Raw genomic sequence first — 24,537 nt, 5'->3', positions numbered from 1 at the left:
TCACTCGCATGCAGTTTTAAAATTCTAGGATAAGCGGATTGTTCAAAGTAAAACATGAAGTTACTTTTCAATTCATACTTAATTGGCAAAGAATCAATGCTATACACTTAAACAGTATCTCTTAACCAAACTCCAGCATGTCAATAGAAAACAGTAGTTGCTGATGTAACATGTAGAGATGTGTTAAATTATGAGAACTTTCAGCATCCTAGTAGCATGGGGAAACATCCGTTACAACGCGGATGTTTCAACGCGGTGCTGTTACGACGCGTCCGTAACAACGCAAGTCGTTACCACGACTTGCGCTGGAGGGCGCTAGAAGATTAAAAATAGTAAATTTACTATTCCAACACCTTCCCTAGTGTCCACGGGGACTGGTGTTAGAATAGTAAATTATACTATTCGATATCCGCGCCCCCAACGCAAGTCGTGGTAATGACTTGCGTTGTAAGGGACGCGTTGTAACAGCACGCGTTGTGACGGTACGCGTTGTACCGTCACCCATCCGTAGCATGCTACTTTCCTGTAGTCAGCAAAGCCTTCTCTGCGGTCACTCCAAAATTATCCTTTACAGGACAGTCCTCTATCTCGTGGATCATAAAACCCAAACTGTGTCTGGTACTAAAAGTAGTGGAGATTCGCCAGCATGATGTATAAGCACATCACCTTTCCTCAAAGGCTAAAAGCAGAATATGTATGTCAGGGGTAAGAAGAGCTTTAAAATTTTGTTGTAATGAACGTGTAGCACTGAGTGATCTATGAATGGTTACATTGAAGTACAGGACACATGTCAGGGACTTGTGGGGTCTTCATGGCCTGTGGGACCCAAAGTAACTCTGGAAGAATCCAAATGTTCCTAACTAATTTTAGCGAGTCGTGGATCTGCATAGTGCCAATCAGGCTGAATAAGCACAATCAAATATAGAACTACTTGTACACTGCAGACCTGGCTGAATCAAGTTGGTGCCTCTGATTCATATCTTTATTAGAAGGGAGTTCAGGCTTGTGAAGCATATTTGGATACAGCCATTGTTAAGAGTGCAAAGACATGTCAGACTGGCCAGGGAAAAGGGTCTCAATGATACTCTAGGGCACTGTTAGCACCTCTGTACTTAGTCAAGAAGAAGTACTGAGTCAAGAAGAAATACTGGAAGCAACTTGGTCTCCCTCTTTAGGGAACGCCACCCACGAACCGTATAAATCCATCCCAAAACCAGTAAGTCTGTTTATTGGGGACAGATAACAGGGTATTTTGCTTTCAATTAAGTAATTTGTAAAACTCTTGGTGTACCACGATGCACAGAGATTAATGCTTGTGAAGTGGGAGCAGTATGGCGGATTGGTAGTGGCAAAAGAAAGAGATAATGGAACTTTATCACATTCTTTCAGACTGAGCAGGAGGACAAGACAGGGGTGCCCGTTGTTCCCACTAATTTCTGCCTTATACATGGAACCACTGGCAGAAAGTATACGTCTAAACTCCCGGATAGGGGGAAAACTGCTAGGAAAACATCTGCATAAGATACCACTGATACCAATGATGTGCTAGTCATGTTGACTGATCCCTTGAAGTATGCCCCATGCCTCCTAAGCAAATTAGACATTCGACCAGAAATACAGGTTTAAAATGAACACCCTGAAATAACAAATAATGAGCATAAACATCCCACATGGCATACAAAACATCTTACAAAGATTATCCCCATTACAGTGGATACAACATCACATCCACTATCTTGGCATCAAATATGTCCCACCTCAGAGAAGACAGACTTCCAAAACTACACTGAATTAAAGCAACCTACAGAGCCAGTATATGCAGGGAAGTGGGGGGTTAGGTGGAGGGTTGACCTAGTTGTGCTGCATCAAGGTGGTCAAGATGACCTTGCTGCCTACAACTCTTACATAATTTTATCAGTGCCTTTATAGCCAACACAAGGCACACTGGACAAAAAGCCACAGTCTACAGAACCATTCGTATGGGATTATGAAAAGTCGTATCTGGTGAAATTTCGACAACCAGTAGCGACACACTTCTCAAAACGATGCACTACTTGTGTTACACGCCACAGCGGGTCCCCTAATGGTACCTGGTAAGGCGGGCTGAATGATGGAGGAAATGTGGAAGTATGGGGAGGTTTACAATCTCTTAGAGAATATAATAAGTTACGTTACGCGTGGCTGGTGGCCGAACATGGCGGCAGAATAGAGGACTAGCTCCGGCAGGGAAGCGGCCTCTCCATCTATCCGCACGATAATCCGTGACTAATTCTTACCTCCAACAGCGGCACCGAACGCCCGAGACCGGGCGGAACTGGTGGCAGGTCCCCGGACGGAAATCGTGAATTGGACGACGGAGTTATCGTCGAGTGCTGATCTGGCCGGAACACAGGGCCACCTCCGGGCACTTTAGTGGCGATTGAGGCCGACCGGAAGTGCAGCCCGCTCGGCTGCTGCAGACAGGAAGTGGTCGGGGTTGGAGGACCACAGCCAGTGACGGTCCCGCCCAGTAACAAACAGCTAGCTGTACCCAGCGGAGGTTCATGTGAAGGGTGGCCGTAGATTACCAGGAAGGTTATCCGAACTTTGTCCTGCAGTCTGCCCTGCGTGAACCATCGGGGCGTCTCCCTCATTGCAACAGAAGCCCTCTTCGCACTGCACCAAGGAACGTACTGTGACGGTGATTTCTCCTGATATCCCATCGAACCGACGAACTGTATTCTCTCCGCGACCGAACAATGGCCGAGAAAGGTGTGAAAGGCGGTACAACCCAGACTCGTATTGACCGCTTCACAAACGATAGAACCGCCTCCCCTCCGGCGGATGGGAAGAATCCCCCCGCAAAACCATGCGAGCCTGCGGGGACGAAGAGGCAACGTTGGATGACGTTATGAAGGCACTCTCGCAGGTCCAGACGACGGTGGGCTCTTTCTCAACCGAAATCACCCTTATCCGAGCGGACTTCCACAAGATGGCCGAAAAAGTAGGCTCGCTAGAGCTCGTCACGAAATCGCTGGTGGAGGATGTCTCGGAATTGCAGACGGCCATGGAAGCGGTCATGGCGGAAAACAAGCTCCTTAAAGATAAACTCGACGATCAGGAGGGCCGCTCCAGGCGTAACAATGTGCGCATTCTTGGCGTGCCGGAGACTGAAGGTGTGAGAGCGATGGATTTGTATGTGGAGGACCTCATTAAAACTCATCTTCAACCTAAAGGCCTGTCGGCCTTCTTTTCAGTGGAGCGGGCACACAGAGTTCCAGGGGGCCAACCTAAACCAGGGGCTTCGCCTAGGCCGATCCTGGCGAGACTGTTTAACTACGGCGACCGGGACGTCATCCTCCAGGCGGCACGAGTCTCACCACCGGTGAAAATCCTCAACTCAACGATGGCGTTTTTCCCGGATTACACGGCGGAGGTGGCCAGGCGACGAAAAACCTTCTTGGATGTCAAAAAGGAACTCCGAAAACGTGAACTTCCTTACTCTATGATCTTCCCGGCCAGGCTCCGGGTGGTGGCGGAGAACAGAACCTGGTTTTTTGACGACCCTGGACCCGCAAGAGACTGGCTGGATGGCTGGCGCCGTGCCTCTCACTCTCGCCGCCCTGGACGGACTAAGAACGGCTCACATCAACCTGACCGAAACGATGTAGGGGACGCTGGTACGAACAGTGGCAGAAGCTCACCGGTAAGGGACGATGCTGACCTAACTCAAGAGGTGGACCCATGAACGTCTATATGAGACATTGATGTTTTGGGACTGCGGCTGGAACCGCCGAGGACACTGGCCCGAGGGCCTCCGTGGAGGGTACGAGGGGTCGCTAATTCCGGAGTGCTCCTCACCCCCAACGAGCAAGTAACTGTGTGTTTTCTTTGGGATGGGTTTAAGCACTCTGCTAAATTGGGGTGGCGGGCAGTTTGGAGTCCGTGTAGCAGGGAAGCAGGGTGGGTGGGGGTATTGGGAACGGGGGGGTTTTGTTGGTTTGTTTGTTTGAATTGTTTGGCTCTATTCGTCATTTTGAAACTGCTAGTAGTCACATTTGACCGTATTCCTGGCACCGGGTGTGTCGCCTCTGATCCTCTAACACTGCTATGGCATACACGTGTGAATAATTGCACAGGGATGGGACACTCTTGGATCACTATGGCTCCGTTCTACCCAATGGGACATCACCTTACACGCATGATTACAAAATGGCGGATCTCTCACGTCCTACCATCGTAACACCTGACACTGGGGTGGGGTCTGTGCCACCGCTACAGGTAATGTCTTGGAATGTTCGGGGGTTAGGAGATAAAGTGAAGAGGGGACTGGTCCTACAATGTATTAAGAGACTGAATTGTGACATCGCCCTTCTTCAGGAATCGCACTTAGTGGGAGCGGCCACCAAAGCTTTGGATAGGAGAGGCTATCACATGGTAGTGCATTCGGACTTCACTTCAGGGTCCGGGGAACGGGGGTTTGGGTGAAAAGAACATCACGCTTCATTCATCACTCCACGAAAACAGACAAACATGGCCGCTTCGCGGCAGTGTGTGGGCAATGGGAGGGTGTGCCCATTAATGTGGTGTCTGCGTACATCCCACCAGCGCTACATCATCGGCACTTCCGGATCTGGGTAAATTCCTTCTGGAACTCCCGGAGGGGGACCTGCTGGTGGGCGGGGACTTCAATGCACTGGCCAATACTGACATGGACAGGTTTCCGGTTCGTTCCCTCCCCACTGGCCCAACGAAATTCAGGGACTTCCTGGAGGCACAGGGTCTGGTTGACATTTGGAGACAGCTACACCCTACTGATCGCCACTATTCTTACTACTCATCTACTCATGACTGCCTGTCTCGCATTGACTATTTCCTCACACTGGGGGGTGGCAGACTCACATTTGCCGATGTACAGATTGCGCCACGGGGTATATCAGACCACTCCCCCTTGATCGCTACACTGTCCTGCACAGCCATGGCTCGCAAACGGCTCTATCCCATTTACCCCGGTTATCTTAAAATCCCTCCGATCCGAAAATCCCTCAAAACCCCCACCAAGCACTACTTCCAGGAGAACTCCGGCTCAGTGTCCTCACCGACGATACTATGGGAGGCGTACAAGACAGTATTGAGGGGCCAGGCAATCGCAACCATAACCGATCATAAACGCAAGCAGAAACAAGAACTGGTGGAGCTGGAACTGCAGTTAGAACAGGCTAACGTAACTCATATGACCGCACCGTCAGATGACACTCGACACGCGCTGACCCTTTGTCAGCAAAGACACGACGACTTTCTCCGTCGACGGGTGTTAGAACATATAGAGTCGACTGCATGCAGAGTTTATGATGTGGGTGACAAAGCCAACAAACTGCTGGCCTGGTTGGACAAGACACGGGACGGAGGCAGGCACATTCTGCAGTTACGGGACCGAGAAGGGGCGTGTCATACGCACCCTCCTAAAATTGTCGACCTCTTAGTAGACCACTTCCAAGGGGTATACACTCCGGAGGTGGTGGTCACGGCACAGGCGGCAGAATTAGCACTCCAAGATATAGAATTAGAGACATTATCACCGGAGGCGGTGACCGAGCTGGAAGCGGACCTCACGGTAGAGGAGCTCCGTATGGCGACAGGCGCGCTGCATACAGGCAGAGCATTGGGCCCCAATGGGATACCAATCGAATGGTTTCAAACAATGTCGGACTTACTGGGCCCGCCACTGCTGGCCATGTTTGAGAACTGTCGTGAGTCCGGAACGCTGCCTTTGGACCAACGCCTGGCGACGATAGTGGCTGTTCCAAAACCTGGCAGACCCCCGGAGGAATGTACGTCTTATCGCCCGATCTCGCTCATTAATGCAGAGGCGAAGATCCTAGCAAAATTGATTGCTAATAGGCTGACTCCATATCTCTCCCAATTGATCCACCCTGACCAATCCGGCTTTATGCCACACAGGAGTACAGCGTTAAATCTCCGTAGAGTGCACGGCGCACTGGCACGAGCACATTCCCTGACTGAACCGGCAGCCATCTTGTCCCTGGACGCCAGAATGGCTTTTGACATGGTAGAGTGGCAATATCTGTTCGCAGTTTTGACCCGGATGGGCTTCGGACCGAAGTTTCTCTCATGGGTCCGTCTGCTATACACGGACCCGGTAGCCCACGTGGCGGCCAATGGCCACATCTCACGAGCGATTCCTCTAGCGCGTGGGACTCGCCAGGGCTGCCCCCTATCCCCATTATTATTCGCACTGGCCCTTGAACCTCTCGCGATTGTCATTAGAAAGACACCATTGTTGAAGGGTATTAGATGGACGGAGGCCTGGGAAGACAGGATATCATTGTATGCCGAAGACATGTTGGTTTACTTATCTGCCCCCGAATCGAGTGTTCCGATACTACTGGCACTCTGTGACAAACATGGCTCGGCCTCCGGCTATACCATCAATTGGACGAAATCGGTCCTCTATGTTCTGAAGGGCCCTCGACCAATCCTCCCTGAACACTGTCCTTTAGTGTTGACCGATGTCTCCTTCAAGTACTTGGGCATCCATGTCACCAGCGATGCGGCCGTCTTCTACGACCGGAACCTGGCACCCCCCCTCCTTCGTCTAAAGGCAGACGTACGACATTGGTCATCCCTGCCACTCACGCTCCTGGGCCGCGCTGCCCTGTTCAAAATGATGGCGCTTCCGCGCCTCCTGTACGTTTTGGAAAATACCCCAGACATAATCCCGCCCTCCTACTTTCGTAGAATCACCGCAGTTATCACCACCTTGCTCTGGAGTGAGCGTCCTCCGAGAATAGCTCACCTTAAACTTAACCGCGGTTGGTACGATGGGGGGATAGCGCTACCAAATATGCAGCTCTACTACTGGGCGTCTCAACTTAAGGTACTCAACCAGTGGCTCCATGCACCGCACGATGACCCGGCATACCAGGCTGATAGGGCCCAACTGGGAACACATAGTCTGTTGGCCCCCCTATACAACCCAAATCTCCTCAAAGACCTGATTGGCCCTACTAAACACACAGTCACCTTATGGTACAAAGCGCTCACTAGACTACAATGGAAGGGGGTCATCACGAAGCTTACCCAGCTTTGGGATACCAAGAAACTAGGCTGCCTCAGGACCAGTAAGGGGTTCACCCAGTGGGATAATATAGGCATTTCTACGGTGGGGGATCTCTGGTCGTCTGCAGGGGTGATCCCCTTCGAGCAACTTCACAACAATATGCCCTAGGCCCCACTGAAACATACAGGTACAACCAAATCAGGCATGCTCTCCTGGCGGTGCTGGAACCAGGGACCACGGTCCCGGAGTCCTCACCCCTGGAAAACCGGCTTCTTACGGATTTTCTACAATCCCGGGCCACCTCACTCACGTACCGCAAACTGCTTAATAATCTTCCAGACCCCCTACAGAAACTGCGAGAAAAGTGGGAGGATGAGTTGGGAGCTATGGATGAGACGGACTGGAATGCCGCTATGGCGTCTCCAAGGGAGGCTGGGGTGTCGGCTAGGTTCAGGCTCATACAGTTGAAAGTGCTGCACAGAGTGTACTATACAAGGACCACCCTACATAAAATCCACAGGGCTGACTCTCCCCACTGTCTCAGGGGTTGTGGGGAGGACGGCACATTGTTACATACGCCGTGGGGTTGCCCTCTCGTCGCCAGGTATTGGCAACAGGTCATGCGCACAATCTCACAGGCCCTTGATAACTCCCTCACACCAGAGCCACGCCTCTGTCTCTTGAATATATGGGAGGGCACTGATCTTAACCTCAGACAACAGCAGTGGGTTACAATTGGTACAATGGTGGCTAAGCGCGATGTGGCGCAGAGATAGGGGGTGGCGGAGATACCTACTCTGGCGTTATGGTGTAAGAACATGGACAAATTGATGCTTACTGAAAGAACTGACTATAAACTCAGAGCGAACCCAAAGAAATGGAATAAGGTATGGGAGGCATGGAATAGGTACAGAGGGGACCTGTGCGACCCACTGCAGGAGGATGAAGACGAAGACTCGGATGACGAGGAGGAAATGATTGCTTAACCTGTGGGGTGCCCTGGGGTGGGATTAGAGATGTAACATTGTTGTTAGCACTTCAGTTAACACTGTGCTTGGGGGCAAAGGGGTATGGCCTGGGTGGTGGGGGTCGGCGTGTTCTACTAGCTACTCAGTTTCCATATTGCTTTATGTCTATTCACTACAAATGAGCCACTACGTTTGGTTTGGTTTCTATTTTTTTTTATAAAAGGTACAAACAAAAAAGGACTTAAAAAGTAAAACTTCATGGCTCCGGAAAATGCATCCTAAAGTTTTGCCATATCATCCTCACCATACGCTGCCGGACCGGAGGGTTGTCGGCTGAATAGCTGTGTAAACGTACATAATATTCTTCTGCCTCACGTCAAACTTATTGTATAAATGTACTGCTGTCACCTGGATGATGATTGTCAATAAAAGTTTTACACCAAAAAAATAAATAAATAAATCTGCAAGGGACAAGGCTATTATTATGCGTTATGCACCTCCAGACAAGTTATAACCACTCTATGGGGGAAAGTACAGGCACCAGAAACAGGAAGTTAAATTTCAGGAAATTTAATATCCGCGCACTGACTTCCTTTCAATAGATTACAGAGAGCTCCTCTGCCCCAGATACCTCATACTCCTCCACATTTCACACACTCAAGCAATACAATAGACAGATGACATACTGAACAGATCTACTGCACCGCTGGAGAGGAGGTGAAACTCCATCATGGATCATTCGAGTAAGAGGTGATATGGACTTCATAAGTCACAGTTAAGGATCAGATGGGAGAAGGAAGGGGGTGAGAGAGTGCTGATGAAGGGATCTCTCTGCACTCTGTATTGTTCATGTTTTACGGATACTGTAATCTGCTTACCAATTAACAGTCCACCAGCCTGCAGGTGTGGGTGATGGCAGATCATTAAATAACCAATAAAAATATTTAAACTATAAAACATTGTGTTTCAGCCATTGATATGTGACAAACAAATGGTCAAAAGCAGCATAATACTTGACATATTAAGATAGAAAAAAGAATCTGCCAGACGCTGCTGTTGTGCAACACCTGCACAGCTAAGGAAAAGTGAAGGTGAGGTAAAGGTATTAAAAGATACGAGGTGAAATATAGTCAACTCCCTTTGTTCGACAGAAGATCATAACGGTGTTGCTGGTGTCTTGAATAGCCTCTTTTGAATTCTAGGAGGAAGGCCACTACAGCTAGGAAAACTTCCATCACTCCATGTTTATTTGAAGAAATAGATCAGTATCTGCACCCAGACAAGCCTGCTGTCAGCAAGTTCAGCAGATATAAAAAGCATAAAGAATACCTCAACAATAACAGCATTAGTGCACCACCTCCAGAGATGTCATTCGTGTGAGGTGGACTAGAGCAGACTTGGGATAGATGTCCATCAATTGACATCAGTGCTCCACTAGGTCAGGCTGAACAGCTGCCATGCACCTTGCAATGGGGCATTACTCCCTGCAGGGTTGCAGTGCCAAAGCCAGGGCCATGATTTTGTACATGGATTTTACTCTAGGACTGCTGGATGAATCTTAGCAGATATGTGCTCAAAAAGGCTTCTATTATCTGGATATTTCTTAATGGTATGCAAGAGGATTTTGGTACGTTCACAAAGAACCCGGGCATGTAGAGTGCCGGTTATCTGAATAGGTGTAGCAACAGACGTTTTGCAGCCGCAGAAATCAGGTCTCCAAAACTAGCAATCTGAAAGAGAAAACACTAGTACTGATGTGTTCTGGAGTCACAAAGGCAGTCGCATAATGGCAATGCAATAATCACAATGGAAGGGTTCATCAAATATGTTCCCTAGAAGGTTTGCAGGATATAACAAGTTGTTCTATATTACTATAACTTGGGCAATAGTCAGCATCTTGAAGTTGTGAAATAATAGGGAATGGCTTAGATCATATACATTTAGTACTGGACCTCTGTATCTGTTAACTAGGAGACTGGGAGTAATAGCCTTACCCCTATTAAAAGGTAGGACAGAGTCTAAGGTCAATAAGAGAAGGATGCTTTCCATTACCTTTAGCTGTTCCTAAGATATCGACTGAGGCTCTGCTGACCTCACATCTGGTAGCTGCGAAAGGTATGGCGAGCACCTGTCAGATCAGCAAAAGCGTCCATGTGGTGATAATGATTTGGGTGCAATGATACTAGTTGAGGGAAAGCCTTCACCCAATTCGAGAGCAAATATTTTGGATAGGTTGGAGAAGCCACTGAGGTCAATGACATTGGCTTGGATTTCCTCCTATCGGTTTGTAAGATTGAGGCAGAGGAAGATGCGGTCATGTTGTTGCTCAGTCATTGATGGAGACACGTGGCTCAATGGTTAGAGAGGCAGACCCTGATGCAGAGGTCTGGCCCGGGACCAGGGTTCAATTCCCGCCTCGGCGGCTCTTGGACTCAAACTCCCCGGACCTGATCATTCTAACCTCGGTGCCTAGTCTAATCATGGGTCCCACTCTGTGACTCTGGGCAATAGCTTGCTTAATCTCCACAATGGCCCCAGCAGCGCTTGGATGCCTGGCTTCACCTTGGGGGTGTCCAGGAGTGGACATCTCACAGGAAAGCCAGGAAGGGTTCCATAGCGGTATGAATACAGCGCTACAAGACCTCTGGGTAGAAGGCGCTATATAAATACAATTCAATTGATAACTTTATTTCAGTCGAAGACCATAAAAGTGCACATAAAATACATACAAGCACGAAATATTAAAACAATAAATAATCATCAAATCATCAAATTGTTAGATTTTAACCATTTACATGTAAATGACCTAATAGGTAAAGTGCCACGCCTTAGCGGAAGATACAACTTTCTAGCAAGCAGATGTTCAATTACATCCAGGAATTCCTCAATTTTAGATTCCGATTTAACTAAGAGGAACTCTGTCGTTAGCCTGCCCATAGTTGCAGAGCTCTGCAATGTTAGAAAGTTCTGCCTAAGTATCAGAGTGTGGAGTTCCCTTTTTGATATCCCAGGGCAATAAGTCTCGGGTGTTTCCCAAAGTTCCGGAAGGCCTATCCGGATACTAACAGCCCTTATGTGCTGCAGTCATGGGATCTTTTTGCATTTAAGGGAGGTCCAGACCTCAGATAATTCTGCTCTGTAGGCGGCCAGTTCTGGGACTGACCAGATCCTCTTCCAATACATAATTGGTCTTGCACTTGTGATCTCCTCTATTGGCTCCATCCGAAGGTCTAATCTAAGAGGGATCAATGGAGTACTTGCCGGTAATCCAACTAGATTCCTCATGAAGCTTTGTTCCACCCTTTTGAGGTTCAGTATCTGTTTATGCCCCCAAAGTTCAGCACCATAAATTGCAGCAGTTCTGGCCTGGCGACAATATATTTCCAAAGCCGGAGACACGGGCCTAAAGACTGACCCCCTAAATACTTTACTTATACCCCCCGCTAACTGCGATAATTTGAGTGCTGACTTGGCAATCTGCGCGTTCCACTCAAGGCTCTCTGTCAGGGTAACACCCAAGTATAGAAAAGTCTTGACCCTCTCGAGGGAAATAACGATTAAGACCGGGTTTGGGCGTGTCCGCTTCGGGGGGTTGAAAATCATGAACTTCGTTTTTTCCAGGTTGATTTCCAATCCCCGCAGCGTGCAACAAGCTACAAATCTGTCGAGTGTTTTTTGAATCCCCGATGACGTTTTAGACAACAGGAGAGTGTCGTCTGCAAACATCAGAGCGGGCACTCTCCCTGTGGCCAATTTTGAGGCATCATTGTCCACCACACCGTTCAGATGATCCACAAGTCCATTAATGTAGAGACTGAATAGTGTGGACGCCAAGACGCACACCTTTCTTGACAGAAAATTGATCCGTAAGGTCGCCGTACCTTCCACACCTGACCTGCGCATAATTGTTTGTACAAAACACAAACACACAAACATTGACCACACAGATTTGTAATGCTCAGTAACTCATCAGTTGAGGAGTTTTTAAATGTTCCTTTAAGGAAACAGCGAATCAAGTGCACAATCAGAAAGACTGGAGTTAAGCCTTAGGATTTTAACGATACTGCGACACCATGAGGTTCTGCATTGCCAAATATACTTCTGACAAATTCCTCATCTTATGAATTATCCTTCCAGGTTTCAGACTGGCCTGAAAACAGTTTACCCAGCAATGGCTGTCCAGAGCTGCCAGGTGATGCCATGAGGTGTTAGCCATCACTCCTCCTCCAGACATGATGACAACATATATTAGGCAACAACTGGTATGCTGGTGTCACTTCCACTGACTTTTTCCGCAACCCAAGAAGGCAGAGAGGAACTGAGAGAGCAACAACATAGAAGTCCCAAGTCTTCGTCTCACTCACGATAGTCAACATTGACAAGTGAAGCAAATAACATATTTGCATATCTTGGGATCTTTTTAATCAGAGCAGTAACTCCTCAGATGAGGATAAAGGCCTGTGGTGAGGAATCCCTTGAAAACTATATACCCACCGGAAGGTGTGGGGGGAAATTTGCGCCAGGGCCAAAGCCACCAGTGCATAACCAGACAGAGCCCACACAGACCTGCTCAAAAATGGAGGGGCATGGCCTCATAAAATTCTTTACGTTGAGCGAGGGTTGCTCCAAATCCCAGAAAAGTGGGGAGGCATGGAGCTGACCCAGACGCAGGTTTCGAAGAACGAGGCCTTTCATGCCGATGTTCTTCCCTCGCATCGGTCGACAGATGGGGAGAAGTCGAAGCACGCTTCAGCTTCTTGTGCCTATTACCCGAGTGTCTCGACTATCGTGGATGGAATTAAATTCAGTGCCCTTTACTCTCTGTGGCAACACCTTGATGATCTCTTTGTTCACAAGGGCAAGGACTTCTGACCACAACATGGAACTATTGCTGGACAGCAGCTCAATGGAAGGAGGCAAACTGGATAAAGAGACAGGAAGTACAGAGTACAGCCCTAGTAGGTTAGCTACATAGATGACAGACATAGCAGTCTTTTCTGCCTCACAACTAATGGGAAAAAAAAAGAACCTCCATCAGAAGAGTATTCCAGAGAGAGGATGTCATAGAGGTTATGAGCAGCAGAGCCAACAGAGGATGGTGGGGATGGCAGCTACTGATGTTGCTTTCAACCCCACAATCTAACCCTGCCCAATTTGGAGCAGTACTCTGCCTGGACAGTGTAAGAAGGTCGTCTCTGTACTGCCCTTGAGTAACCAAACAACTTTCTACATTGTTTGTAAAATGATATGCTGGGGGAGGTTAGGCCCCGCGTGTGGGCAGTAACTTTGATGCTCTGAAAGCACACCAGGGAGGAGTCAACCTCAACCTACAATGGTTCATGGATCTAAAAACTGCAGTTTGATCTATGAAAGCATTGAGATCTACTACAACAACGCAGAAGAGTTTGGTGTCTGGGAATGGTTTTGAGTCTCCGAAAGGCCCCCAGAGCATGACGGTTTCCTCAAAGAAAGGGGATTCCCTTTTCATAAGGATTTCTTGTGTTTGTTCTGGGAAAACTTTGGGGAGATCATTCCCAGAGGTAGGACTTACCTGCAAATGAGGGAGGTCGCTTGGCATTTATATGTTGGCATTAACCAGAAAATATTTGGCCTCCCAGTCCCTGGTGACCATTAGGTGCATAAGGCACAAGAATTGCAGGCCACAGCATTGTTCTCAAATCCGAGACACCACAAGTAGTTATCATATGGAACCAAAATGGACATCATCATGTAGCAGGAAACATCAAAAGTTTGAAGGAGACATTTGAAGTAGTTCTTGTCTAAGGCAGCGGAATTGAGTCCGTGAGACAAAGAGAAAGCTCCTGAACCATGTTGACGAGGTGCTGTAAAAACTGGAACTGACACCACAGCAACAGTTGTCTCCAAATACTCCCTGGTAATGTCATGTCCAGACGAGTATCTGTGGAGGGAGATGTAAACCACCACTTGGGATCACTAGAAAAACACGTCTGGAGAAAGTTTTTTTTTTTAGAATTGTCTGGGTCATGGAAGGATAATTATTAAAGTAAGAGGAAAGATGTATCCATCAGAACTAATTTCTTTATAACAAGACTTTCAAGTACTGTAATAAAAGTGTAGAATGGGGGGCGTGGCCAAGCAGCATGGCCGACAGGACGTAGGCTCCTTCGGCTCCCGGCAGGCCGCCACAAAAATCCTGTAGAAAACATCCTTTCAGAACTCATGGGCAGTGAAAAATGGTGTCCACAAGCCCAGTTCGTCGATGGGCACATCCTGACCCACTTTGGGGCTGTTAGCGGACCGGGAAGCGGAAACGACGGCCCGGGCTGTGCAGAGGCGGAACCGTAATAAATCGACCCTCCGAGGAGTGGAGAGCGTCGACGACGGTGCAGGGTCCACTGCCAGCTGGGGCCCCTGCTTGGGGAGAGACACCTGATGCAAGTTCGCCAGAGCGGTGGAAACCAGAGATAGCGCCGTGCCAGCCTGCACGGAGCCGGCGGGGACGGAGACCTTCGGACCCGACCTGGAGGGATATCCCGGCTTGGGAGGCGCCCACTGTCATCGGGGGCCTCCCATTTGGTTGTGAGGACTGCGAGCGGCAGGAGGCCTGACGACGGGCCTGAGCGCTGTGGCGGCTGGGCCCGGTGATCGGAGGGTGGGAGCGCTCTCTGGCCCCCCTGCGCTGCGGAGGGGAGGCAGTGCTCGAATGCTGAGTGGGAATGAAGGTCTCCGCGAACCCAGACTGTTGAGAGGCACATCCTAACCCACTTTGGGGCTGTATGCGGAGCCGGAGCCTGAATAAATCGAGGCCTGGGTCTGCAGCCTAACTCCACGAGACGGAGGCAATCTGTCACCGGAGGGCCCACTGTGATTGGGACCTCCCATGGAGTGAGGAGATTCGACAACAGTGCGGGGTCCACTGCCAGCTGGGGCCCCGGTGCGGAGAGTGATGCCTGCTCCTGACTGGCCGGAACTGAGGGATCCGAGGAGAGTGCCTGTTGGGTGCCCGGGTTGCGGACTCATTACCTCGCGGGCCGGCCCTTGACAGGGTGTCATGAATTGGGAGGTGCCCACTGCCGTCGGGGGCCTTCCCATCTGTCTGGGAGATCTGCGGACTCACTGTGGCATCGGGAGCACCCTGGGGCCTGTCATCCTGTGTGACCGGCTGCGGCCTGCTGTGGGTCGGCGCTCCGGGCGGCCTGGGCTGGGACTACTACTGGTGCTGCAACGACGGGGAAGGCCCCTGGAGCCATGTACGACGGGGGGTCGCCCCGGGAGGCTTGTAGATGCAGTGGAGGGACACAGTGGACTTCGGAAGGCCGCCGAGGGGTCTGCTGGCCGTAGCAGGGCAACGCGCTTACGGTGTGGAATTATCCTGCAAGGGGACATCAGGATTGAGGCTGCCGGTTCAGACCCGGGAGATTTAAGCTGGGCTATAACATGTGTCCCCTGAAAGGCCCTGGTGGAGGGGTGAGTTTCCGCCCTTGTGACCTGCATTACAGGGACTCCTTTGATTGCGCGCTTGCCGGTTTAGCCAGCGTGGAAAAGGCGGTGACCCGGACATTACTTGATGACCCCGACGTGCCCGTCCTGAGCAGTAGCCGCAGCCCCCACGTGCCTGAGGGATCTTCCTGGGTGCGCTGGATCTGGATCCGAACGCAGCGCTGGTGTTGGGCTTCAGCATATGGGACGCGCCGAGAAGGGCCCCTGTCACATGAGAGGAACTGTTATTGAAGGCAGAGTGTGCGTCAGTGACTAGAGAATAGATCGTACATCACCTTCATCCACACAGGCCTTGGCATGGGTTTACGGGGAGTTTGCCGCCTCGGGGCCCTGGGGTGACTCCGTTTGAGGTCTGCAATGCTAGAGATAAAACGCCCTGGGCCTCGCAGCCAAACACTAACACAATATACTACCCAGAGGATCCCCTCGCAGAGGATCACGTGCCAGTCGGGACAGGATGAGGGGGATGCTACTCCTGAAGAACCCTCCCAGGCGGAGTTGCTAAAGGCGATTCAGGGGTCCCATGCTGCCCTGGAGCGCCAAATTGAAACGGTATACATCAACGTGAATTTGTTACGGACAGACCTGCGGAAAGTGGCCGACAAGGTTACTGATGCGGAGGGGAATATCGTCCAGTTGCAAGGAGAGGTGGCGTCCCTCAAAAAAACAGTCTTGCATCTTACTGCCACGACCAGGGCTCTGGAGCGGAGAGCGGAGGATGCAGAAGGGAGGGCACATCGCAGTAACATCAGGGTTCTTGGTATTCCGGAACGAGCAGAGGCAGGCAACGCAGAACGCTTCCTGGAGCACTGCATTCATAATACGCTGTGCCCTGCGGGTCTGTCGGAAGTCTTTGTGATTGAATGGGCCCAAAGAGCGCTAGTTCCGCCGCCGAGGCCCAGAGCTCCACCTCGGGCCCTCATTGCCAAGATCCTTAACTATCGAGACAGGGACTGTATCCTTACAGCGGCGAGGGAGACTGCTATTTAACATTTGAGAATGCAAGGGTATCCATCTTTCCGGATTACACCCAACTGGTCCAAGACAGCGGAAGTCCTTCCTGACAGTTAAACAGAAGCTCCAGGAGTTAAACCTACAGTATATGCTGCTTTACGCAGCTAAGCTTAAGGTTATTTCCCAGGGGAAAGCACACTTCTTTGAGGCCCCAGAGGAAGTCTGGGAGTGGCTTGAGATCAGGGGGATGCCCTTCCTCCTGGAGAGCGGAGAGGAAACCGAAGCACATGGGGGACACGACCGCAGAGGAGGCGCCCTAGCAGACGACGACGATCAAACACAGCTGAACGAGAGGAGAGACGGCGAGTCACGGTGGGCGAGGATGGTGCACTCCGCTTGCATCTGACGGAGTCTGAACTGTTACCGACGACGTCAAAGACTACCCCGTCGGGAGAGATAATGGTTCCAGATACATCGCAGCCCACCACAGATATTATTTCACCTACCATTGCTACGGTTTCAGATACGGCAGGGGCGGACATTGGAGGCCCCCCATGAGGAGCGACTGTGGCCCTGTATGGTTTGTTGAATTTCAGGCCTGATGGCCGGCCGCGCTGGGGCTGCTCCCAAAGGGGAGACTATACTCAGTCTACTGTTTGAAGTGATGTTGTTGCTCGTTAAAGAGTGAAGGGTTGGACAAACTGTGGGATCCTTAACTGTACTGGCCCGAGCTCTGTATTACCGATGTGATAGCGGGCCTTGCTGGGAGTTGGGTGGGGGGTGGGCAGTTTTCCTTTCTATTTTTTTGGGAGGTTTAGCCCTGTTGGGCGAATGGGGTGGCTGTGCACGTCCTGGCACCCGCATGGGAAGGGCTTATCGGCAAATTGTGTTGTTGCAAGTATATTTCTCGCGGGTGGGGGGAGAGTTTGGAAGAGGTTGTTGAAGGGGAATGTTTTAGGCATTGCATGGAATACACTTCGGGCACAGGATTGGAGGGGCACCAGGGGTGGCGTCCTCTGGGGAGGCGGGCTACATCATCAAACATGGGTTACAGGTTTATGAGCTGGAATGTGAGAGGACTAGGCACATGCACTAAAAGGTATGGAGTCCTTTCTTTTCTTCGTAGACACGGGGTTTCAATTGCATGTCTCCATGAGACCCATCTCACAGATGAGGGAGCACAGAAATTGGGAAAAAAGTGGCCGGGGCAGGTATTCCACTCCTCCTTTTCCACGTATGCTAGGGGGGGTATTGATTTGGGTGGCGCCTAGGGTCCCGTTCGCAGTCCAATATGTAGAAGCGGACATACATGGCAGATACTTGCTTCTCAGGGCAAAATTAGATGGTAGGAACATTATTATATTGAATATGTATGAACCTAACGTAGATGACCCGTTTTTTTTCGGGCTCTCCAGGACGTCCTGATTCATGATTTGGGGGCCCCAGTCCTTTGAATGGGGGACTTCAACTGTGTTCTTGACCTGGTCCTAGATAGATCCCCGCCACAAGAGGGTACAAAACCCCGTATGACTGCCCAGCTTAAGGAGGTTATGGAGAATATATGAGCGGTAGACATTTGACGCCAGATAAACCCGACGCAGCAAGTTTACACCTGTTTTTCCCCCACTCATAACACACACAGTCGCCTTGATAGGGTCTTAATTGCGAATGCGGAGTTTAATATGTTCAAAGAGGTTACCCACCAGGCTCGCTTCTTGTCCGATCACGCCCCGGTAGCATGCATGGTACGATGGGGAACCCCGATTCCCCGCCCTCGAACTTGAAGACTCCTGGTGGATATCATCCATGACCAGGTAGGGAGGGCGCATGTAGAAACGGCGGGGACTACGTGAACCTTAATTGGGGGGAAGGGGACCTCTCGCTGGCCACCAAATGGGAGGCCCTAAAGGCGGTGGTGAGCCTGCATGGGACTCACTTATTGAGTCCGGAGGCAGCTTTTACAGGATCTCCAGACGGCGGAGGATACTCTTTTGAATCTTCAGGCCGCAGCATCTCCCGACGACCTGCAGAGGAGGAGGAGCAGTCTACCCGAGTTCGGGTGCATGATATTCTTGACCGCCTTGACAAGTATACCCTAGGCCAATATAGGCAATGTCTCCATAGGGAAGGAGACAAGTCGGGACGGCTTTTGGCTTGGATCCTTCGGCGAGGGCAGACCCTGGAACGTATTGTAGCTCTACGAGACTCAAATGGGGACGTAGTTCATTCGGAACGGGCCATCCTCGCAGTCCTCAGATCCCACCTCCAACAGGTATACACTGCAGACCCAGACATATCCGAAGCCTCTTATCTTCCTTATCTACAGGGACTGACCCTGCCGTCCCTCTCTGAGGCGGACCAGGAGGACCTAGATGTGGCACTAACATTGGGTGTGGTGCGGGCAGCTCTGGCTCGCCTGCCGCGGGCAAAGTCGCCGGGGAGTGATAGGTTCCCACCGGAATTTTATCAGGAGTTCGCCGACACACTGTCTCTTACAGGTATTTGTAGAGGCATTTGAGAGGGGGTCTCTCCCAGAGAGCATGACAAGGGGGGAAATATGCATGATCCTTAAACCAGGGGGGGACAAACTCGACCCTTTTTCGTATCGACCGATCACTATGATCAATACAGATGTGAAAATCTTAACTAAACTTTTGGCCACCCGGCTGGCACCGCATATGGCGCACTTGGTCCATCCGGACTAATGCAGCTTTATTCCCGGGCGTAACACCGCCATGAACCTACGGCGCTTGAATCAGATCATACAAGAGGTCCAGGGGTCGGAGGTACAAACTGTACTGGTATCCATTGACCTCGCCAAGGCTTTTGATACAGTTGACTGGGGATATTTACAAGAGGTCCTTCGAGGGATGGGTTTGGGCCTCAACTTTTGCCGTTGGATCCGTATCCTATATAAATCCCCCCGGGCTAGAGTACAGCTTGGAACGGCGTGTTCAGGGGAGTGGCAATTGGGACAGGGTACACGACAGGGGTGTCCCTTCTCACCACTACTCTTTGCCCTGGCTATATAGCCTTTTGCCGTGCTGATCCGCTCTGAGTTGTCGCAGTGGGGCATCGGGGTGGGAGATACTTGTAATATTATTTCACTATATGCAGACGATGCCTTGTTTTATCTGAGAGCCCTAAGAGAAGCGCTCCCAATATTGCTAGATCACCTAGATAGATTTGGCGAAGCGTCGGGACTGAGACTCAATAGACACAAGTCCCTGATCTTCCCGTTGTCGGGTCTGGAGTCGGTGCCCCAGGAGGACTTCCCGGAGCTCAGGCTGCGATGGGAAAGGGAGAGCTTTTGTTACTTGGGGATTCAGGTGGCTTCAACGGAGGCACAATTATTGGCCTGCAATGTTGACCGGGTGATTAAGTCCCAGCAGCAATCAGTGTCATTCTGGAATACCCTGCCCCTATCTCTCATGGGTCAGCTGGCTGTTGCCAAGATGGTGATGCTGCCTAGGACGCTTTACGTCCTCCAGAATGCGTTATGTCTTTAGGACCCTGAACATGCTGCTTATGTCCCTACTCTGGGCAGGCCGCCGCAGTAGAGTAGCTCTTCATACAGTGGCGCGCTCCTATGAGGAGGGAGGCCTAGAGGCCCCGCGCTTTGATTTATATTATGCGGTGCAGCTGCAACCGGCTGCCAGATGGTTTGCGGATGTAGACGTTTGGGAGACGCAACTATTGTCGGGTAGAGTAACGGTACAGGAGCTACGGGTGGCTTTGATGCGGGGTAGGGGGGCGAGTGAGACTTTGCCATACGTCGTGAGGCACACGGCGAGTGTTTGGCACCAATTCATAGAAAGAGTCTTGGGAACAGCGCCCTACCATAGGGACCTGCCGGTCTGGATCCTGGCACCCGTTGTGACAATGGAACAACATATGTCCTTCCGTGCCTGGCGCGAGGGGGGCTGTGAGTCCCTGGCTGACCTGTGCCCCACCAAGACCTTTTTTTAACTTATGAACAGGTGGAGGAGGCCTTCGGCCTTTAAAGAGGGCAATATCTACATTATCAGGATCTGGGCTATGTAGTGCGGTCAATTTGGGCTCAGTTTGCGGAGGTGCCGCCAATGACACCACAACTTGAATATTCTTCTGTCCTGTGGCAGAGGACGCAGGCTTATTTCCCTACTATATGCGGCCATGCGACGGGACTCAGCCCACCGGTGCCACCGGACTGCATGGCCTGGGAAGCGGATTTGGGAACGCCACTTGACCAGGGACAGGGTAAACGCATAGGGACTCTAACACAGAAGGTCTCTTGTAACGCACGTTTTAAATTAATACATTTTAACTTCCTACACCGCACCTACCTTACCCCGATCTTACTAAAGCGTTATTCCGCAGACAGGGGGGATAATTGTCCCAGATGCTACATCGGGCGGGTTTCCTGCACTTTGCCTGGGACTGCCCGCTAATCAAGAGTTTTTGATTACTACAGCCCGAGCAAGGCATGCTCGGGCTGTAGTTAGCAAAACGAAGAATACCATTGGATGGCTGTCTCAGTTCCGGACCAACAATACAGGCATGGATCAGGGATATGTCTGAATGGACAATGCAGAAGAAAAGTGTATGAAAGGTTCGGATGGACGAAAGGTGGATGAGGACTGCATGATCTAGGCTGAAATGTTACAAGAAATAGTAACCCCTGCATTTGTTGATTCCAACAGAAAAATCAGAGGGGAATCACAAGGCCCTAGAGGCAACAATTACTAGTAGGCAGGAGACACATTGGAACCGGGACTCCAAGATACATCCAAGACAGGATGGGCACACCTGCATAATGGCTTATAATATTAAGATACTTGTAGACTCTATATGAATATTATATTGTCATCTGGGTGGGCTGTTGTATATGTATGTTACCCTAAGTGGCTTGTGCAAAAGTCCTTGATGCACCCGGTGGGTGGCGTATTATTGTGAGCATGGTATATGCCTGATTATGTTGGATTTGTTTTTGTTCTCCTTGAATACTTGATATAAAAAACTTTTTTTTTTTAAATAAAGTGAATACAATATAATATGAACCTATATGACCTACAAAAAAAACAATCATCACAAAGAAAGGTGCATCTTTAAAGAGAGATCAGCAACGTTATTTTACATTTTAATTACTCACCAAGTTTTACATCTCCATCAATTGTAAAAAGGATATTGCCAGCTTTTAAATCTCTGTGAATAATCTTGTTTTCATGCAAGTAGACAAGGGCATCTAATGTCTGTTTACAAACTACACGAATTTGGGGTTCAGTTAATGGCCTCTCAAGCTCTGAAAAAAACAAACACAAAATTAACCATACAGTAGTTTCACCAGTTCGTGTTAAGTGATGTTGCTTACAGTCCAACAAACTGTCGTCATTTCTGAGTAAAATACATTTACAATATGGTGAATCTTGCAGGACTAACATCACAGATTCTACGGCTTGTAGTGTACTAGATTAAAGGGGAATCCAGCATAAAAACATTTTATGAGAGCCAGACTCATCAGTGTTACTGAAGCACACATACCGCCCACATAGAGAGTAGAAAAGGATAGGTACAGAACTCAAGTAAGGAAGAGGAACCTCTCATTTTGTTTGGAATGACCAATAACTCTTACCCACACATTTTTAAAAAGTCCATACACTTGTATCATTCAACTTTGCATCCACTGGACCTGCACACAAAGGCAACGTTCATCTACCAATCTAGAATCTACTCCCGCCAAGATCCAACACACACATATATACACACACAAGAGACAAGCAGAACGACAAAGGCAAATTCTAGAAACAAGTTAACACATTGTGCGTTATACAAATGCTTTACTTTTGAATTTATCCAGAGAGTAAGCTCAAGCGAATCTCCGCAATCTAGTAAAACCAGTACTGGCAAAGCCAATAGATCTTGCCTATGTGACCTACTGACTTTGCAAATAGTTTTTAGCCACACTGTGTAGCATCTGAAATGCTGTGCAGCGTGGCTAAAGTAAAAAAGAAAAAAAAAAAAAAGAAAAAGCTGTGCATACCTACAAAACCACATGGTCGCTTCGTTCTTTTTAGTTACGGATCTGAGGTGGATCAGTAACTAAAAAGAAAAAACGCAGATACTTTTTTTTTTTACTGAGGGTGGGAGGGGGGGGGGGGGTGGAAGCAAAGCAGGAGAGTGCAAGCTAACTGCACCTCTCCACAGGGTAAGGAGAGGGCACCAAAGTAGCACCGGAGGGGATGCAGTAGCAACAGGGGTGAGGGAGGAATGGAAAAGAGGTGAAAGCAATGGGGTATGTACCGAATGCAACATGGGGATAAGGGAAAGTGTGGAGGATGCAGCTGGTAAGAAGGAATGGGGAGAAGCACACAGGTGAGTGCAAGACGGAGGACAGAATAGAGAAGCAGTCGGGCAACACCGAGTGCAGGGTGAGAGGCATACACGAGGGAGTCGGCTACAAAATACATGCATTCAGGGGCACTCAGGGATATTTAATTCCTATAGCCCAATGCCCAGGACATATTGTGCGGGGTCGAGAACAACAAGTTTTAACATTTATTTTGTCCCTGAACTAATGAAGTAGGCCCAACCGCCTGTAGCACAAGCTCATTGGCTGTCAGTTTACAGTACTACAATATGGATCTGAGAAGGGCACTGTCAGCAGTTAAGGTTATATTTGCATCAATAAGTTAATGCTGTTCAAACTTGAATTCATGCTTCCTTAGCACAAAGCCTTTATCAGTAGGGTGAGCGCAATAAAGAAATGTTATAAGCTTGGACTGCACTACTACCAATGGTGTAGTATAAAAATGTGTTCACATGTTTAGCAGGCGTAACAATATGAGGCTATGTATAATGCTCCCAGAATTGACTCTCGTTAGATGCAAATATCTGCAGTAGCTTGAAAGCAAGATTGAGGATTCTTTAAAAATAAAATGTTCATAAAAAAAATGCAACTAGAAAACAAAACATGTTGCTAAACTACAGTGATTTAAGGTACCATTTCTTTGAAGCATCATTTAGTAAAATGTGTCGATACATGCTAGTATTTCCAAAACATATTTATAATGGAAAATCAGTGTAACCAGTTTCAACAAGATTATGATAAACATGAAAATAAACCAGCATTGACAAAGCCAATAGGTCTAACACAGGTGCTGAACCTTTTGGCTTTGTCGATGCATGTCTTGTAACAAAAAAATTGTAAAACGGACTCTATAGGGAGGTACCGATCCAGAATTGCGTACTGAGCATTGGTCAGAGCGGAGCATTGGGGGAGCGGGGGGGGGGGGGGGTGCAAGGGAAAGAAAATGTTGTGGGAAGGTTTAAAATCAGAGACAGGTAGTAATTAAGGGCGGCATGGGCGTGCGGAACATGGATGTTGGGGCAGCCAACCTCCCTCAGATGTTTGATGCGCAGTTTAGGGCTACAGGTGCTCTGCAAATTGGGGTAGTGGGAAGGTTAAGTCCCACAGTGCAGGCTAGCGGGGAAGGGGGAGTTAGGGGATTCAAGGTAGTGTTAGTTGTAGTTGTAGCAGTTGAACATGACGCAGGAGCCGGGGGAGGAGCACATAATGTACAACAGGAAAGGGGAGGCCTAATGACACTCATATCAATCCAACTGAGGCAGGTGTTTGGAAGAGTTCATAGCAAAGTCAGAAACGCTGGACCAGTGTGGGCTTAAAGTAATGTCATGGAACGTAAACGGCTTAGACTCCAAAATAAAGCATACATTGGTACTTCAATTTCTTAAGAGGGCGATACCAAAGGGGATGATGGACGGAGATTTTGAGCAAATCAAACACTCACCCCCCAGTCAACTGATCTGGGTTCAATCCATCACCATTCTTTAGCTCACTCCACCACCCCAGTTCAGACATGGTCATATGCAAATCAGTCTGACCTGTGCCTCATGGGAACAGTCCAGCCCGAACTGCGAAGCCATGTCTTCCCTGGACCAGAAACAAGCCTCCTGGGACCGGTCTCGGATTCATCATCCTCACCAGCCAGGCTATCTTGAATCCAGTGGTAGAGTGAGCAAGGGACCCACGTCTGGGCATTCCCTGCCAACATAGGGGGAACAAAGTGATACCAA

General features: G+C 49.4%; 1 protein-coding gene across 2 annotated transcripts in view; it reads right to left on the bottom strand.

Annotated features, from left to right (window-relative positions):
• SLK (STE20 like kinase) overlaps nt 1-24,537 on the bottom strand; it is a 377,115-nt gene that overhangs the window by 223,076 nt on the left and 129,502 nt on the right. For both annotated transcript variants that reach the window (XM_086922732.1, XM_086922733.1), the window contains exon 4: nt 21,596-21,745. In XM_086922732.1, coding sequence (XP_086778858.1) covers nt 21,596-21,745 — 150 coding nt within the window. The remainder of the gene's footprint in view (nt 1-21,595; nt 21,746-24,537) is intronic.

The sequence above is a fragment of the Lissotriton vulgaris genome, chromosome 5 (genome assembly GCF_964263255.1).
Source record: "Lissotriton vulgaris chromosome 5, aLisVul1.2, whole genome shotgun sequence".
NCBI lineage: Eukaryota > Metazoa > Chordata > Amphibia > Caudata > Salamandridae > Lissotriton > Lissotriton vulgaris.
Note: the sequence above shows the minus strand (reverse complement) of the source record. Positions and strands in the feature narration are given on the sequence as shown.